General features: G+C 37.4%; 1 protein-coding gene across 1 annotated transcript in view; it reads left to right on the forward strand.

The window, feature by feature from the left end:
- The window catches only part of ATP8A1 (ATPase phospholipid transporting 8A1), a 221,199-nt gene that overhangs the window by 153,405 nt on the left and 47,719 nt on the right, over positions 1-20,075 (forward strand). The window contains exons 27-31 of the mRNA XM_021706448.1: positions 7,337-7,520; positions 7,612-7,722; positions 14,871-14,945; positions 15,050-15,172; positions 18,479-18,557. Coding sequence (XP_021562123.1) covers positions 7,337-7,520; positions 7,612-7,722; positions 14,871-14,945; positions 15,050-15,172; positions 18,479-18,557 — 572 coding nt within the window. The remainder of the gene's footprint in view (positions 1-7,336; positions 7,521-7,611; positions 7,723-14,870; positions 14,946-15,049; positions 15,173-18,478; positions 18,558-20,075) is intronic.

The following is a 20,075-nucleotide window of genomic DNA, read 5'->3' on the forward strand; positions in this document are numbered from 1 at the left end:
AGAAATTAGTTGCATATCAAAGGATCCCTAAACGCTTGATTAAGTACTTGACGAGTGAATGACACCTGAATACACATCCCCAATTCTGCATTCTTTTCCAAGTTCAGTTCCAACTTTTCGGTCAGCATGTTTAAATGATACCCACTAGGGTGTCCCACAACTGTCTGAACTTCTGAGTGTCTAGGACTTCCCCAATACTTTTCCTCTATAAATCTTCTCCTTGCATTTTTTCTATTTATGTTTAGAGCATCATTCTCCCAGCCACCCAGATTTGGAACTTGAGTCATCTGTGAAACCACTTTTGCTTAGAACCCCCATGTGTTTTTTCTTCTCATTTTTGCTGCCCTTATCCTAGGTCAGATTCAGATATATAGGCAAAACATCTTGCAGCAATCCGCATTAATATTTTACTATGTTTATTTTGTATTCAAAGCTTTTAGCATCTCCTGTTTCTTAGAGCTACTATAACATTAAAAGTTTCTTATTGTGACATGCAGAGGCACCCTGTCATCTGACTCTAATCTATTCTGAATGTACTCACTTTCCCTTGAAGAAGTATATGCTTCCTGCTCCACTTTTTTTTTTTTTTAACCTATCTTTCCCACCCATGGGAGAAAGCCTGAAGTATAATGTCCTTTACATGGATCCCAAATGCTCTGGGTACAGAACAGATTAAACAGACTTTGCTTCTTAACAGCTGTCAAAAATGAACAAGAGTTGTATGTTAGTGTCATGGCATAAGGAGATGAATTTCTATTTCCTATAAATTTCTATTTATTCTTTCATACCAGCAGTCCCCAACCTTTTCAGCATCAGGAACTGGTTTTGTGGATGACAGTTTTTCCATGGACAGGGAGGAGGATCATCAGGCATTAGACTCTCATAAGGAGCATGCAACCTAAATCCTTCGCATACGCAATTCACATTAGGGTTTGCTCTCCTGTGAGAATCTAATGCCACCATTCATCTGATAGAAGGAAGAACTCTGCTGACCTGCTGTGTGGCCTAACAGGCCTTGGGCTGTGGCCCAGAGGTTGGAGATCCCTGACTTATACTATACAGCTGTATGCTGAGTAGAGTGCTAGGTTCAACATAACTAGATGATGCATTTTTTAAAAAAAGAAAATGAACAGCAGCATTGTGAACAAACTGCTTTCTGGTGTGAACACCATAGCAAATATCTCTACTGGAAGGAGTTTTCTTTTTTAGTGCCATTTGTAAGGCACGTTTGCCAATTAGTAGTTTGGGGTGTCTGCACACATACGTGCATATTCAAATACATGCTATCACAGTGAAGGATCCCTATTCAAAAGATTGTCTGAATTATTGAAACTGAAGGCAGTAGTTGTTTACCTGTAACCACATAAACTCCACAAAAGATCAAATGCATTGCAGGAAGAAAGTATTTTTAAAGTAGCTTTCCTTTTTTTGTCCTGTGGAAAGGCTATCTGTTTTTTATTTCCGTAGGCTCAGTCCCTATATTGTAAGGTCTCTGGACCTGTGCCCACATGGCATATCAGCAGATGTTGGTTTTGGAGGTGAGGCTAGAAGAGTACTCACTCACCAGTCATTTGAATAGCATGGCTCTTTTACCTAGAAGTGGTTGAATTAAATTTTATTTTGTTTCATAAGCTAAGAATCATTTTTAGGATTTGATATATGAGCTGCTGTTTTTATTCCAGCAATAAATTGATGGTAAGTTTCTAGAAGAGTTATAATGTTTATGTAATTTTGGTACATATAACATTTTTTGCCCTATTTTAATTTCTTCTTAATTTGAAACTTTACAAATGAACCTAACAAATTTCAGTGTAGAAAGATTCAAGTAAGATCTTCTAAGTTAGGTCTTTCCCTCTTCTTTTAATGTCTTTGTTAGGCAACAGAATACAAATCAATGAGAAATATACTGATATTCACAGGAGAAACCGTAAGACGTTTGTTGCAGAGGAAAATACAGCATATCCCCCCACTAATTGAGGCAGACGCTGTTAGCATAGCACATCATTTAGATGTAGTTTTGCAAGTTTTCTTAGGTAGATCTAATTCAGATAACCGAGAAACAAGGTGGCTAAGAGTTCCGGTGTTGTTCTTATAGGTAAACAACCTCCACCCCACTGGCCGGGCAGATCAGACCTGACCATCTTGCAGGTTGGAATGTGAAACTACCAGTGCAAGAAATCACAGGAACAATAGGGAATTACCCTAAACACAGACATGGTGTTCTAATAAAAACCCAAATCTAGTAAGACAGTATCTTTTCTTATTTAGGAAATTCTTGTGACCTTAAAAAGTTGAGAGATGGTCAACAAAACTCATGACCAGATACTCTAGCCCTTCGCTCTTAGCTCATGGTTTACTAAATCATCATTGTAAAATTTTATAAAGCTTCTTGTCAAAGTCAAGCACATGTCCTTTCTCTTAAGGCACCTATGTTCTCTCTTGAATGTGTCTTCCTGCTAATAAACAGTCTTAAACTATGCTTTGAACTCACTCTGAAATTCTTTTCTTTGACAAAGTCAAATAACCCATTGAACAACTAGCGTCATCTGGCATCATAATGATTCTGGCCTGTAAACAGTCACCCTGCAGCAGACCTCAAACTTAGTAAATGCAGGCAGTTGGTCATTGTAAAAAACACTTCAGGACAATGAAGAAATACTATATTCCTCCATATTCTTCTTAAAAAATTTTTCTAGGTACACCGTCTAAAGGCAACTTTATAGTAACTTTTAAGTTTATAGAATAAGTCTTTGAGATCGCATTATGTTATCAGCATAATTTGTGTGTGTATATATATTGTATATATGAGAATTTTTTTGGGTTATTAACTCCAGAACACAAACCAGTAAAATAAATTATTTTACTCCTTTTAGCTACCTATGAAAATTTCCTTAAATTATTATTATGTCTGTATATATACATGTAAATAAAATCGTATTTATATTTTATTCAGAAAGGTGATTCATTTAGCTAATCCCACTAAAAGAGTTCAAAGCAAGGCTTATATAAGGTAGACCATCTGTATATTTCTTAGCTTAAATGGTAAAAATTTTCAGTGCTCTGATCTAATGTTCACAGGGCAGTGAGAGTTACTACATAGCAAATAAGAAAAATAATGAATAACATGTGCAGAGACTATAGCCAAAATAATATCTGAAAAGCACATTGCACTTAGTGCACTTCTAGGTTGTATGACAGAGGACCACCCTCTGTTTGTGGAGCCACAGGGAAGAGAAACAGACCTTTACAGTACACACTGGATGTGTAGTCTTTTTCCATAGTGTCTCTTGAACTTCTCCCAAAGAAGAAAAAGTAATTGTGGAAGCAAACTGTGAATAATTTAAATCCTGATGCAGACCCACACGTAGTTAAAGAAAAAAATCTAGGGGAAGAAAATAGCACATTTATGTTCCAGAATTATTCATTGGGTCACCACTGGTGCTTGTGAAGTTTACATTTTAGATCTTCTCAGTCATGGATATGTGGGGTTTTTTTATAGGCATGGAAAGAATTTACTTGTGTGGTAAGATTGTTCTAGACTATTATAAATTGTCCAGATATAGAAGCAAGTGTAAAAAAGTGAAGAAAGTTAATAAACGCTGAGTGGAGTGAGTGTCTTTTAAGAGCTGGAAACACAGCAGTAGAAAGGAACATATTCTAGAGAATTTTGAATGTGAAGTTAAAGAAATGTAATATGTGCTACTTCTGTTACCTAAAGTGAACTCTTCTCTCTTTGTCAAGGCCAAGTTAAATTCTAACTTCTCAAGCCTGCATCTTCCAGCCCCTGCTGGTTTCTAAAATTACTGAGTATGAGTAATCCTATCAAAAAGCTGTATGCTACACTCATTCTTAATGTCTTACCATTTTGTCTCACTATATTGCACACCTCCTTGTAGCAAGGTACAGTTTCTTTAAAGGATGCTATAAACATGATAGAGGATCTTCTTAACTGACCTCAACTTGACTAACCTTCAGTCCCCTTCAGCCACTTTCCTTCCCTAGGGCCTCCTGCCAGGTACGCACAGCATACTCTGCTTAGACCTCAGATTTTTTTATGTGTACATGCCCCCTTGCTTCCATGAGTTGACTTGGTGCTTCCTAAGTGGTACTTATTCTTGCCATATGCCATAGTAATGATCATTTAGCTAAATATTTTGTCACTGAGATCATCGAGATTCCTAGCTATTGCCAGGAAAACCAGGTATAATGCTGTAGAGTGATTTCTTAGTTGCTAAAAAATTTGCTGTTGAATTTGGGGTAGGTAAGATAGCTATAAACTGGGATAAATGGAGCTGGGCATGGTGGCTCGCACCTGTAATCCCAGGACTTGGGGAGGCTGAGACAGGAGGATTGCTTGAGCCCCGGAGTGTGATACCAGCCTAAGCAACATAATGAGACCTTATGTCTACAAAACAAATGGTCAGCCAAGTATGGTGGCATGCACCTGTAGTCACAGCTACCTGGGAGGCTGAGGTGGAAGGATCACCTAAACCCCAGGAGGTCAAGGCTTCCATGAGCTGTAATCGTGCTACTGCACTCCAGACTGGGTGACGAGTGGGACCTTGACTCAAAAAAAAAAATTAAATAAACTGAGTTTGGTGAAATCATGGCATTCTGGTCTCTATGTTCATGAAGCATACCATGACCTGTGCCTTGTGGGTGAGAATTATGCAACAAAAATGTGCAGAATTTCGAACAGCAGATCCCTATGCAAAGTAAGATTCATTGCCCTACATCACAAGTGTGTATACATATTTCGAGTTAAATGTTTTAAGAATATGTATTTTGTTTTTTATGGACTCCCACTGAAATCTGACATCTTTATCCATCAACTGCTATTCCAAACTCATCAGATACAAGAACTTTCATTATTTCTTGAGTCTTCTTCCAAGCCAGTCTTTTGCGTTTAACTTGCTAACAGAAGCAGATGCCCCCACTAAGTAGCAGTTACCGCATATGTGGGGGATACCTTTTATTATATCATCAGCAGCAGCATCTTTTTTTTTAAAACACAGGTATTATTCTTGCTAAGGGCATTCCTACTCTTTGGTTTTAACCCCAGAGTATACCATACCCAGGGAATTGGATGAAAACCCTCAACCAATTTTAATTTGAGTGTATTGAAAATTGCATCATCAAGGAAAGAAAGTAGTGGTCGTTTGTAATCTAATCACCACGAAGAAAGGAAACTAAATTTAGTCCAGCTCTTTTCTGATGCTTCTTTAAATAGCTAATATGAGCTTGCCACGCCGAGCTCTCTCCTTTATTACAGGTTCAGTTTATGACGAAAGTACTGCTACTTCCGAGTTCCCTTGATCCCATGATGTGACTCCCAAATGTGCTCATACCATTAACCTGTGAGTGGGAAGGTGTTGATGTTTCCAAATGCTTCTCTCTTTTCACTCCCATTTCCTGTTTGCTTTCTAGCTTTCTAGATCATTCCTTGGTGAGCATTCTTTTTGACATCCGCTAAGTGTCAGCTGTGGTCCATGCTCACACATTGGCCTAGAGCCAGTGGTCCTACCAATTTATATCAGCCTGTTAAGAAAAATTAAATCAAATGTGAAAATGAAATGAAAATTGCTTCGAAGAAAAATGGGGGCTCACAATGAAATAGCCCATTAATGGGCTACAACATAGTCATTCCTGCACTGAGTTCACGGTTGTGTCATTTTGTACCGCTGCCAGACTCTAAAAGGAAATCCAAAGAAAAAATTAAAAATAACTTTTTCATAGAGAAGCCATTTATTGAGTATCTATTTTGGACCAGGTGCTAAAAGTGCAAAGAAGAGAAGACCAATTCACTCTGTAAGCAACTCACAGTCTAACGCAATGATTCTCAAACTTGAAATAGAAACCAGAGCTTCTCCAGTGGAAGCAGTTCAGAAAGTAGTGGGGTGTCCTAAAGTCACACGCCTCTGCAGAACATCTGCTGCTAGGATTTTTTCCTACTGAATTATCAGGAAAATATACAAAAATGTATTGACTCTTCCAGGATAATGATGTTCTTTTTTTTTTTTTTTTTTTTTTTTTTTTGGTGTCAGGGTCTCACTCTGTCACCCAGACTAGAGTCTGTGGCAAGAGCCCTTGGCTTAAGTGATCCTTAAGTGACTATCTGGGACTTTAGAGACAGGCTACCACACCTGATTTGTTGTTGTTGTTGTTGTTGTTGTTTTGTAGAGAGAAGGTCTCACTATGTTGCCCAGGCTGATCTTGAACTCCTGGGATCAAGCAATCCTCCTGCCTCAGGCCCCCTAAAGTGCTGGGATTATAGGCATTAACCACATGCTTGGCTCATTTTTAAATAGACTAATAGATGACTTAGATGACCAGATGTTTCTGCAGATATTTATTAGACATCTACACCACTTAACCTTGATACAGAATTTAGTACCGAATAATCTTTTTGGCTACAAACATTGTATATGTTAGTTGTTTCTTTTTTACTATTTAATTACTATCTTAGTAGTTTGTTGGACCAATTTATTGTATAGTTTTTCTGTCTTTATCATCTCCAGTACAATGTGGACAATATGTTAATTATGCTGAAGCATTCTGTCTTTGAACCCCTCTCACTGTCTTGTGGTGTATTTCTTAAATGACTTCTACTCAACCTAATAGCAAAAATGATATCAGTATAGATGCTGGTGTCTTCTGTTCCTGATCCACATTTGTTTAAGAGACTTCTTGATTTCTGCTTGACCATGAGTGATTATATAAGCAATTTAAGCCCATGAACTGTAATCAAACACTCAATATTTACTTTGTTTGAGATTCACTATTGCGTCTGAGAACAGGTTGAGAGATTAGCCAATTCCCAGTTAATTTAGGTAGGGCTTTAAGTTGTTTCCGGCATATCGTACATCTCCTAAGGCCAACTTGCACGAGCTCAAAACTTTTACTTTCCAGGTACTGTACAGGATTTAGTTAGTATTTGAACTGTCATTCTGTAGCCTTTATAATATTCTTTTTCATTCAAAAGTGAAGAATGAGAAATTCAGATGTTATCTGTTAGGAAGTGGTACAATTTCTGAACTCACATGTCATCTCTTTAACAAATGACTGCAGACAGCCTGGTAAACTGGTGTTTAACAAAGTATTTTATCTTCTGGCAGTCACCTAGGAGTTTGCGCCTGAGACCTTTTTATTTATTTATTTATTTAAATTTCCCTTAGCATGTCAACAGAGACCCAAACATGCACTAACCTTAGGCTTTTCCATATTGATTCTTCAGAGAACGATTCATATGGAGCTTTTACTCTGATCCTTCAAGACCATGGCACTTTAAAATGCCTCTCTTCAGAAAATGGTAATCAATGATCTGTTCTCATTTAAGGGTTTCTCCTCTTCAAAAATCAGAAGTCGTTGAGATGGTTAAGAAGCAAGTCAAAGTCATAACACTCGCCATCGGTGACGGAGCCAATGATGTCAGTATGATCCAGACGGCGCACGTGGGTGTGGGTATCAGTGGCAATGAAGGCCTGCAGGCAGCTAACTCTTCTGACTACTCCATAGCGCAGGTAAAGCCTCATTTCTGCCATGCATCATTCCTCTTGGTCGACGGATGCTATGAAGAGGAAAATAATCAGTTTTTTCCCACTCTTATTTTAGTTCAAGTATTTGAAGAATTTATTGATGGTTCATGGGGCCTGGAACTACAACAGAGTCTCCAAGTGCATCTTGTACTGTTTCTACAAGAATATAGTACTCTATATTATCGAGGTAAGAGCAGGCTGATTTTAAAATCCTTGTCACTTGAGTCCATTTTTAAAGAAATTCTCTTTGTAAAGACGTGTTCTCCTTGTTTTAATTAATACTTCATTTGCCTAGTTGCTTTTTATAGCTTCTAAACATATTAAAACAAAAGTTTGTCAGCCATGGGAAATAATGAATATTTAAATGCTAGTTTAAAATGTTATGTCAGCCGGGCACAGTGGCTCATGCCTGTGATCTCAGAACTTTGGGAGGCTGAGTTGGGAGGATCACTTGAGCCCAAGAGTTTGAGACCAGTCTGGGCATCATAGTGAGGCCCTGTCTCAGCAAAAAAAATAGGTAGTGTTGTTTAAATGTGATTTTGCTTTGGTAGGAAATGTTCAATTAGAGTTGCTAATGAAATAATGTTTTCAGCCTTATAAAGACTACAAACTGGACTGCATAAAGCTCTGAAACATACAAAAAAGAACCATACACCATGGAGAAAATTGTATTATTTTTCTAAAGGTGAGGGAGTGATAAACAGAAAGCTGAGGCTAACACTTCTAATTCTGGGAGAAGACGAGGGAGTGGAGTTGGGAAGGATACACAGGCTGCCTAGTTCTTATGTTATACGTATATTAGGATCCCTTGCTGTCCAAATCTATTTTGGTTTCTGAGTAGCAAGAGTTCCAGTGATGACAAGTCTGTCTAAAAATTATCAGAATAATTATATCTTATGTACAGACAGCAAGGAATTTCTGTAATCCTTTTTATATATCAAATATAGCATCATTTAAAAAATGGGTCGGGAATACGCCTCTAAAAGGATGCATTTTGCATGTTCTCACTCACAAGCAGGCCCTGATCACTGGTCACATGAGCACAAAGGTGGGAACGACAGACACTGGACATTGCTAAAGGAGGGAGGATGGGAGGAGGGATAGGAGACAACCCCACACTGGGTACTAGGTCCACTATCGGTGAGACAGGGCCTACTAGAATCGAAACCTCACCTGTATGCAATTTGCTTATGTAGTAAGTCCTCATGTGCATTCCAAATCGAAAATAAAATAAAATAATGCATTTTGATCATTTGGAGTGTTTTAGGGGTTTTTTGTTTGTTTGTTTGTTTGTTTGTTTACTTCTGAGTCAGAGTCTCACTCTGTCGCCCATGCTGGAGTGCAGTAGCACATTCATGGCCACTGCAGCCTCGACCTGCTGGGCTCAGGCAATCCTTCCGCCTCAGCCTTCCAAGTAGCTAGAACTACAGACGCGTGCCACCACACCCGGTTAATTTTTTTTTTTTTTTGTAGACACAAGGTCTTGCCATGTTGCCCAGGCTGATCTCAAACCCCTGGGCTCAGGTAATCCTCTTGCCTCAACCTCCCAAAATGCTGGGATTACAGGCATGAGCCATCATGCCCGGCTACAATCATTTTTGTAGTACCTACTGGGTGCCAGGCACCAGGCTTATTCATCTAGCAACTACAAAACAGCTCAAGCAAGGTTTCCTGTTCTCAGGAACCAGCTTGCCAACAGAAATACAACATGAGCCGCGTGTGTAGGAGCCATATGAGCAAAAAATAAAGCCCAAGTTGATTTTAATGTATTTATTTAGCTCAGTGTATTCAAAAGATTATTATTTTAACATATGCTTACTAGAAAACATTACTAGTGAGATATTTCACATTCTTTTCTTCATCCTACATATTCAAAATCTGATGTCTGTTTTACATGGACACCACGTCTCAGTTTGGACCCATCACACGTCAAGTACTCATGAACCACATGTGGCCAGGAGCTGCCATAAGGGGCAGCACAACAGTAGTAGATAAGTGAACTGAATGGTTAGTCTGGATGTGATAAGTAAGTTGTTTGCCTTTTTTTAAAATGAAAACATATGGCCATTTTAGCATCAGAAGCTATCTTTGTAATAATGAAACTGTAGATGTTGTCAGTGTTTCATGTTAGTGTTGGGGCTCTACAGAGCATGGCAATGAGCTTCCCATTGTTAAGAAAACCTCCACCTTCCACTCCCATTAGGAACCCCCCATGTCCTCATAAATCTGCTGACAGCTACCTTGCAGATGTTTGTTTGAGCCACTTTGCCCTCTGATCTGTTGACTATTTCTACACATCTGTCAGGAAAGATACAACCTAGCCTTTTGCTGTAGGAAAATAATATCCCATACTTTCCTCTGAAAAGTAACACTCTTTTTTTTTTTTTTTTTTTGACTTGGAGTCTCACTCTGTCACCCAGACTGGAGTGCAGTGGCCGCTCCCGGCTACCGCAGCCTCGACCAGCTGGGCTCCGGCGATCCTTCCACCTCAGCCTTCCAAGTAGCTGGAATTACAGGCGCGCACTACCACGCCCGGCTAATTTTTTGATTTGTTGTAGCGATGAGGTCTCGCCAAGTTGCCCAGGCGGGTCTCAAACCCGCGGTCTCAGGCAATCCACTCACCTCAGAAAAGTAACACTCTTAACAAACAAACAAAAAAATCAGCTGATTGATACATAGTTGAGGGCTGCCCCATGTTTGGCTCAGCTGTGCCTTGTGCCTCTGTCAGAATTCTTTTTTTTTTGAGTTGGAGTCTCACTCTGTCGCCCAAACTGGAGTGCAGTGGCCACTCCTGGCCACCGCAGCCTCGACCTGCTGGGCTCCGGCGATCCTTCCACCTCAGCCTTCCAAGTAGCCGGAATTACAGGCATGCGCTACCACGCCCGGCTGAGTTTTTGATTTATTGTAGAGATGAGGTCTCGCTGCCCAGGCGAGTCTCGAACCACGGGCTCAGGCAATCCACTCACCTCAGCCTCCCAAAGGCGCGGGATTACAGGCTGAGCCACCAGAATTCTTAACCTCTTTGTGAAAATGTTTATAGAGCATAGTTCTTATTATGAGTCAGGCTAATAAAATTGAAACTTAGTTTTGAAGTGTACAGGCAGTTGCTGTAATAGTCACTAAAAATCTATAATTAGGTTGCAACCTATTAGGTAAAATAATCATATACTTGGAAGCATAACAAGATACTTTATGAACTTACTTATTGTTCATTATTGCTAGATTTAGTCTGGAATAGTCTGTTTTGAAGCAAAATGCACTTCTAAAATAGTTTATGAGATCAAAAAAATTATCTTTTTTTATATAAATTTGTGATTCTTCTCTAAACTATTTGTCATTCTCAATCTCCTCTATATAGTGAACTTTTCTAATTATTTGTTCTTCTCATTCCAAAACAAATGAATATCAATATATACAGTTTGTTTACACAGAATTTCAATACCAGGAGTTTAAAGTCACTGCCAGCAGTAAATCTGCTTATAAAAATTTAATCTTATAAAATGAAATAAGAATATGCAACTTGCCACTTTTTAACTCTAGACTGACAATCACCAATGAAGTAGGCAAAATTTATGTACTAACAGGAAAAATAAAATACATAAACCCAATTGAAAACTAAGCCCGCATACTCTGTTTCAAATCCAGAATTATGTGATTTGTGGCTGATTAGCCCTACCTTTCACTTGGCCTTAAATTTAAAGCCTCTTCATGAGATATTTAACACTGACCAAATTTTTTACACATTGAAAAGGAAGTGAATTCTAAACTTTGCTGGAAATCTCGTTTTTATTTTTCTTTTAGCACTTTGTGGAAATGTATTGTGAAAATAATTCAACTGTCTTGGAAATGAATTGACCTTTTAAAGCAATTCCCAGATACCCAACTTTTGCCAGCTAAAACAAGTTCTGCAGATGTTAATGGCTCATGTCAATACTGTGAATGAATAGACAGAAAACACATCATTGAATGTCTCTAGAGGACAACTGCCAGTCTCGAATCTCTCCTTTCAGTGTTTTGTGCTGATCAGGCGTGGGAGCAGAGGAGTCATTGACTATTTGTAAGCTGCTGTTTAATATGCAGAAATGCTCCATCAGGAAAATGAATGTGAAGCTTTAGTGGCCACGCCTCTGCTGGGAGGTGGGATTTAGAAAATAATACCGGGAGAGGCAGGTCTGAAATTTCTTTGCTAATAAAGGAATAGTGTTAAGTACCATGGGTTTTATAGATTGTCTACAAAAAACTGCTTTTCCCATTGCTGTATTGCTAGGAATGTCACTATCTAGATACTCCAGCCACACATAGATACAAATTTGGGAGGTGGTGGTATAAAGCTCTTACTTATGGTAGCTACCCAGGAACAATTCTAGGTGTTTATTTCAATTATTGGCTTTGTCTAAAGAGACTTTTTATTCCTCTGAAATGTCTGACTCCTTCCTAGCAAAATAAGACCTCTTTCTTTCAAATGAGTGGTCTCATTCAGGTTTTCTAAGATCCCCAAACAATGTGGTGTTCCTATTTTCCAGAAGTTTTGATTAAAGTCAGTAAGGTGATACTTTCCCAGCAAGTTGTACTGAGAGATGGATTCATTGGGAATTTATATAATCTAGAAGAACTGGTTTTTTGTGTTTGTTTGTTTGTTTTCTGGGGTTTTTGCTTTGTTTTTGTTTTTTGTTTGTTTTGTATCCGTGGTTTTGGCAGAATCAGAAGAGTGTATGATAAATTAGGTGTTGTTTTATTTAGCATAAGATATATTCCTAAATATATCATTTAACTGCAAATGTCAGACTAACCCGAATTCAGCCTGCTGGTAGGCCACTTCACTGTTAAAGATATTCTCTTTCTCCTTTAAAATATAAAATATGTAAACTTGAATGCCAAAATGTATGTGTGAAGTTGTAGGATACTATAATGATTCTTTTTGTATCTAATCATTTCTTCTTCTTTAAAAAAGAAAAGAAATTAAAATATTTACTTTTAAAAATGCAGGAAGTAAATATCTAAATACATGTTTACCCACCTTCCTGTAGGAAAAATAAAATGATAAAAATGTGTTGACAGCTTTCCACTTAAGAATTTTCTGTCATAAAGCACTTAATTAATGCATTTGGAAATATACTTGGAACTCAGACATGTTGGTGGTTTATTTGCAAATTAGTTTGAATTTGAAACTTTCTGGAAATATTCATCAATTTGAGGAAAAGTCTCAAGTTTCAAACACAGCAGCCTTTGCATCAGCTCCAAATATTATGTGTAAAGAAGCTAGGGGACATTTCACATTTGCAAATATTTACTTACACACATTTACTAACATGAACTTCTATTGTACAGTATTGATGGTTACATATTCATGTAGAATGATAACCTTTGAGCCAAATCGTGTCCATTAGACAAATTTGGTATGCAGAGCGCCTCATATTTCTTCAGACCAACAAAGATTAGACTGTGTCTTCATAGACTAGGGAGGCCATAATTGAAAGTTTGTGTTTAAAAATTCCTCATATTTCCATCATATCCTGAGAAATCTGGAAGAACTTCTTAGACTGTATAACTACACTAGATCACAGTTGCCTTCAGGGGAAATAGTACCATCACCCAGAATATCACAGATACGTATTTACATAATCCACCTCTCAGAAAGGTCAAATGTGAAAACACAATAGAGAGCGTTAAAGTCTATTTTGACAATTTGTGTGTACTCACTGGGAAGGAGCAAACTGAACTTCACATGAAGATGCTCAGTTCTTTGAAAGTCTGCAGGCACAAATGTCCAAAATGTTTTCTAACACATGTAGCAAAGCATGTTAGCATCTCCAATTTTGACTGATTTCTCTGCTTTTGTGTCCGTTGTTGTTAATGTGTGTTACAACCCTAACACAATTTGAACTTACATCTTGTGCGCTCTTGCTACTTTGTTTTCTTTTCCATCTCATGAAACAGACACTCGTTTTTGTACATGCTCCATCATTCCTTTCCACTATAAAAAGGAAGATCAGTGTGGGCACAGGCGCTGTTCATAGGGAGGCCGGTCTGGGTACATATTGATAAATGGTGAATTTTTAGCAATTCATGCTTCTGTAATGAGGTTAAATGAAACGTGAAGTGTAGCAAAGTCCCTGCGACTCCAATTCAAAAATTCGATGGAGCCACATGTCAAGACCGCTTTCCTCTAACGGTTGTGTTGTTGTGTTTTTGTGTTTGCGCTTATGTAATCTCGTTCCTGGGCCAGCCTTTTTACTCTTTCAGATTCATTTGATCTTTAATTATATTTTAGATCTGCTTTAGAAGAAAAAAAATGTAGGTATTATTTATTTACTAATGGTCACTTTAATTTTACTTATGTTTTAAACATGCTGGAGAAAGATTTCTCTATTATCATCCTATAATTTTGTTTCCAAAGCTAAGATTTCTGTTTTAAAGAGAATTATAAAATATATCAGAACCTTGGACCCTACTAAAGATTTGATTTTGCAAAAGAATAAAATTTAAGTTAAAAACATCATTAATATATAAATTCAAATTTAACATTCTGACAGCAGTAATTATCAAGAACTATTAAAAACAAATCACATACTTTGACCCATTAACTGTACTTTAAGAATTCATCCTAAGGAAAAATAGATGTGTAAGATTTCAGTTCAGAATTATTTATAATAGCAAAACCTGGAAGCAAGCTAAATGTCCGGAATAGTTATATCCACACTGTAAAGCTTATACATCTATTAACATCATTTTAATGGATACGTAACAACTTAAGAAAATGCATATTACATAATGTTAAAGGCAGGAAGCAGGATGTAGCACTATACATGGTAGGAATCCAGTAAGGTAAATTTGTGAAGGTATTTAAATAGGAATTATAGGAATATGACTGACACAGAAGAAAATGGTGATTATATTATTATAGGAAATTATTTTATAAATAAATGTGTTACTTTTGGAATTTAGAAATTATTTTTAAATAACTACATCCTGATAGGTTTTTTAGAAGGGAATTAAAACTGTAAAAATCTAATGGCATATGAAGATATTTCCTAAATTGCCTTTTAGAAACAAGATTGATTTAATTTTTTTTAAATATATGATTGCCTGTTCATATAGCCTTTTTTTGATTCAACAAGTAGAGCCAGTTCTGACTTAAATAATAACTACCTTATGAAAACACCTCTTTAAATCAAAAAGTAGAGCAAAGTGTTACTGATTTTAAGAGTCCTGGAGATAATATGTTAAAGCTGCTATAATACAGTAGTTGAGTATATAACAGATTCGAAGCAATGTGTTTATATATTTGTATTCTAATTTGGGGTGTTTGGGTATTTTGTTTTGTTTTTCTCCTAGATCTGGTTTGCCTTTGTCAATGGCTTTTCTGGACAGATCCTCTTTGAGAGATGGTGTATAGGTCTTTACAATGTGGTAAGTTTAGGACATTTGATAATTTCAATTTCAACGAATGCTTTGAGATAAAGGGTCACCCTGTATTTGGCTACTTGACATAATAACCAGTCTGTGCACTTCAGATGTTTACAGCAATGCCTCCCTTAACTCTTGGAATATTTGAGAGATCATGCAGAAAAGAGAACATGCTGAAGTACCCTGAATTATACAAAACGTCTCAGAACGCCCTGGACTTCAACACCAAGGTAGGACTCAGTGCCCTGGCACATTCTAGGTGGGGCTGGCTTCTCTGCTACTGTTAGGTGGGCACCTGGTTTTCCAAAGCCAAGGAGGCGCTAACGTGAGACAGCTCCAGAGTCCTGATTGTGGCAAGTCATATTGCTTCAGATTCTGATATGGACAGAGGAGTTTTTTTGTTGGCTGGGTTGAATTTGGTTTTTTGTGTTAACAAAAATTAAAATATAACCATGATTCGCTGGGACTTTTGAGGCAGGAAAAAAAGCTGTTCTGAAATACAAAAGTCATTGTCCTTGCAGTCCTCCAGCTTTTTCTATCTTTGCAGTCCTGTGTGGAGACGCTTGCTCCCCAGGGGTTAGTTATCTAGGACTGATAGGACTGGCTGTCCATGTGTAAAGGAATTCCTTGCTAACTTTCTGTCTTGCAAAATAACTTTGTCCTCATTAGAACTGTAGATTGATTATGTCAGGAATTAAAATTATAGTCTCCGAGAAAGAACTCGTTTAATCATAATACTCAATATTTCCAAGCCATAACATTTTTAAAAAGTGAGGTAAAACATTCAATAGTCTATCGAAAATCATATTCTGGGTTTTTATTCTACATAACAAGCCATAGGCTACTGTGGTCTCTTGTGATCTGTAGTGTTATTTATCCTAGCAACCACCACAACAATAAAATCTCATTTTCTGCATAGTTTACTTTCCTACAAGAGTACATTCTAAAGTATTTCCATTGGTATTTGCTAATAATTCAAATTTTGATTAGTGTGAATGAGGAGGAAAAAATGTAATAGTATAAAAATCAAGGTAGATGTCATGTTGAAACGCTAACATATATATTTTTTAATAGTGTTATAAGAGCAATAAATACAATACACCTTCCAGAACTGTTTCCATGTATTATAGTGTATGGTTAGTAGCATGTTACTGATAATTAGACATAATCTTAATTTGTGTCTTGAATTTAGAACCAGTTAATTTAGAATAGTTTTAATATTTATGAATTTGTAGAGCTTTCCAACAACATTTATTCTCAGTAGACCTAGAGAATAAAGTGAGGCAGGTGTTTTGGCATCTCTAACCTTACACCATAAAATGATAGCACTAAGTTTGTGGTCAAGACATGTCTTCTTCCGAAACTGAATCTTCATGAACACACCGTGCCTATGTGTTAAACTGTGCACATGCATACCGCTTGATGAAATTGTTTAAAATAACTGAATTTGGTTAACTAAAAATACAAACACACTGAAGGATTCTCTAGCTTATACCACTGATTCTGAAAAGTATTTTTACTGATCTCTTTTAAAATGAGGACTAATTATAATATGCAATGTCTATGCTTTTCTTTGTAAATGTTTTATTTTTGATTTTTTTTAAATTTATTTACAATGCCTAGTTTATATTCATTGCTACCACATTGCATGTTGTCATGTTTTTAGTTACGTATGGTGAGCATTTTTGTATGATGGAAAGCCACAGCTGGGGCAGATACAATGGACTGTGGGTCCCTGTTTCCCAGAAAAATTTATCTGAGAACTAGGAAAGTTCCAGGCCTACTGGTATATGAACAATAATTCTCACCGACATAGGCAGTTGTACCCACCTCGGCCACAGATCCCCGTCTGCCGTAGATCAGGCTTCATGGCACTATCTCAGAAGTTAGTTTCCATCTGCAAACTTGGCCATGTCACTGTTGCTTAAAAACAGAAGGCAATCCTCCCAGAATTACCCGAAGTCATTCCTGCAAAGCCACCTCTTTTCGTGCCCTCTGTACAAGGCAACCTGGACACTGTTTTGTGGCAAGGAAAGGAGTGTAGCCGCTATGTATAGTTTTAATGTGGGAGCATAAATCCTTGTCTTTTGTTGTTGAAAAAATATTCCATTATCTGTAAAGTCCAGGCGTTCCTAAAAATTATGAGATCAACCCAAATACTTTATACAATTTCCATATCTATTTTAATATTTATAGCTTATCTATATAGGTTGCCACCAATTTTTATTGGGTTTATGGATTTTGCTAATGATTTAAGTGAAAAGTCTTTGATTAAGTCCCATAGAAGTGTCTAAAAACTCAGGGACAAATGGTTACAAAATGCATAGTTGTATACACAGCGGTTGCCGTGGGTCCCAAGTGTAGAAGCATTGTTTCCTGGAATGATGATGCTTACGTTTGTTATGGTAAAAAGGGTCGGAGGTTCCAAGGTCGTGACAGGGGTTAAAGGATTAGCATGTGACAATAAGTATCAGTCAGGAAAATGGAAAAGTAGAACTAATTTTTCTTGCACCCACCTGTACTTTCTGTCAAATAAAAACTTGTGGTAATGACATAGTGAGGACGAGACACAAAGGTTAATGAGTAACACAAGTCCAAATGTGTAATGTATTGGAGCGTAAATTGGATCATACAACCCAGTGTGGCTGGGTGAATTAACAAAAGAAATTGAGAGCATGGTGGAAAATTTTGGGAGGCAGGCAACTTAATTTCTGTTGTTTGAACAGCTTAAAACTATTAATACATGCCAATTTTATTTAGCGTAAGTTTTGTTTGCAAGAAGCACTTCTAAATGACAAAACCACAACTGTTTGGAGGGCCATAAGAATTCTAAAGGATTTTTCTATAACTTAATCTTTCACAACTATGTTACAAAGAAAGTACTAGTGATACTCGCTCTCTTGTTCTTAAAATACAATGCAGTAACTACCAAATGATGTTATAATTAAATTAACTTGGTATTGATAGGTGTTTAAAAATTGTGAAAGCCTTTAATAAATTCAGTCACAGTGCTTTATTTTAGCGATTATGCAAGCTGAATGTTATACTTGCTATAACATGTGAATACCTTTATGCTCTATATAGTATAGAGTATAAGGGAGCACATTATATCTTTAGCATTGAGAAGTTACACTTGTACATGGGGGAGAGAAAGGGATTTTCCTGAATTATAATCTTTTTAAAAGTCGATTCTTCTGGAATGATGAAAATAGCCCTGCTTAAGGAATTTCAGAATCAGCGTTTATTTTAAATTTTATTTTCTTTTTCAGGCAGAAATTTAAGCTTCAGAGATTTGGTTTTTAAAAAGTAGGAAAAAAATTCGGGGGAAGCTGAAAAAACATTTTGAGAAACATAAAAATAAATAAATGACCCATGAAAGTCTAAGAGGCAGAAAGTGTCTGTCAGTTCTATTAATTCTCAGTGGTGGCCTGACAGAAACACGTTTTGTGAATCTAACTGGTAGATAAAAAGGAAGGTCAGGGTTCACAGAGCGAGTTTATCACAAAAGGTTCTCATGGATTTTCATTTTCCCTCAGGTTTTCTGGGTTCATTGTTTGAATGGCCTCTTCCACTCGGTCATCCTGTTTTGGTTTCCACTCAAAGCCCTTCAGTATGGTGAGTAGAAAGGATATGAATGCTAAGAGATGACTTTTTACTTTTTTTAGAAAAATAACTCACAGTCAATATCTGTTAAAAATTATAGCGGCATTTCGTTTTGTGGCATTTCCCTTAACCTGCAATGCGTGCATCCAAAAGTTGTACACACTTTAAAGATGTTTATTATTCCTTTGGGAGCAAAGTGATTTAATATATGCAAAGCCTTTCTTCTTTACTTCTCATGTTTTCCAAAGTCGCAGAGAGTTAAATGTTAAGGCTTTTCCCCCTTCTGTTGATCTATAGCTTGAGGCCAATAAGTGCTAATATTTTATGTAGCTTATTTATGACACCGAAGAGGCTTGTATCAAGCTCTTTATACTGAACCTCATCAGACATGCCAGGATTTTTCAGTGTACTTGAACCAATGTTTGGGATGAGGTTTTTAATAGGTTTTTATGTTCATCCTGGAGTGTAAGCTTTTACTCTGCTCATGTTGAGGGAGTGATCTGACTCTGTCAGTTCGAGGAGATAGGATCACGATGTATTTCCTATACACGTAAAAGTGATTAAATAGCCACTTTACAAAAGAGGTCGCTCTGATTCTTAAGCTGGTGCTGCTGTGTCCTGAGGCAGACACCAACCACTTGGTGTGTCCACTTCAAAACTACCACCATTAAAAAACCACTGTCTAATGCCAGAATGTTCAAAACACAACACGAATTCCATCCAAGGAGCTGTCAGTTCTTACTAAGTATACGCGGGGCCTACCATCTGTGAGTTAATGATTGTCAACAGAAAAGAATGTTGCCTGCTCTTGCCCACCTTCAAGCTTGTCTCGAGGATCACTCGACTGGAGTGATCCTTGTGAAACATAAATCAGGCCAGGTGCCTGCATCCTCAGAAACCCACACTTATCACATTTAGAACAAATGCCAAAAAAAAAAGTCATTATACTTCTTGTATAATGTAAAAGTCTAAATAAAAATACTGTTCCTCCCTCTTCACCACACATCCGAGTTGGCTCTCTCCCTCCCAGCCTCAGGTCAGGGAGGCCTTCTCAGATCATCCTAGCCAAAAGCGCCACCGCCCCTGTCCCCACCACTCCTACCATTCCATCACCTTGTCATCCTGCCATTGTTTGTCATCTTTACCTACCAAGTTGTGATATGTTTGTTTCCTTTGCATTGTCTTTCTCCTCTGTTCCAGTCAAAGCCACAGCAGGGTAGGGAATTAGTAGATTTAGTTGTGTCTGCAGTACTTAGAACAGTGCCTGACTTGTTGTAGGCACTTAGTAAATTGTGGGTGAATTATTACCAAGAATGTGTGGCATGAATGAGGTGAACATCACAAGAAAGCCAGAGATGTTGTGTCCTAGCCATGATTTTAATCTCCTTCCTTTATTAATTGCTCAGTAAATACTTCTGTGTTTCTAGCCTGTGGGAATGAACATGATAAGAAAATCTAATTAAAGTATAGAATATTGACCCAAGAGACCAGAAGAACCAAAATAAGTTAGTCCGTTTGTTCGTTTGCTTA

This window comes from Carlito syrichta, unplaced genomic scaffold (assembly GCF_000164805.1).
Source record: "Carlito syrichta isolate Samal-C Ts95f unplaced genomic scaffold, Tarsius_syrichta-2.0.1 Scaffold315593, whole genome shotgun sequence".
Lineage (NCBI taxonomy): Eukaryota > Metazoa > Chordata > Mammalia > Primates > Tarsiidae > Carlito > Carlito syrichta.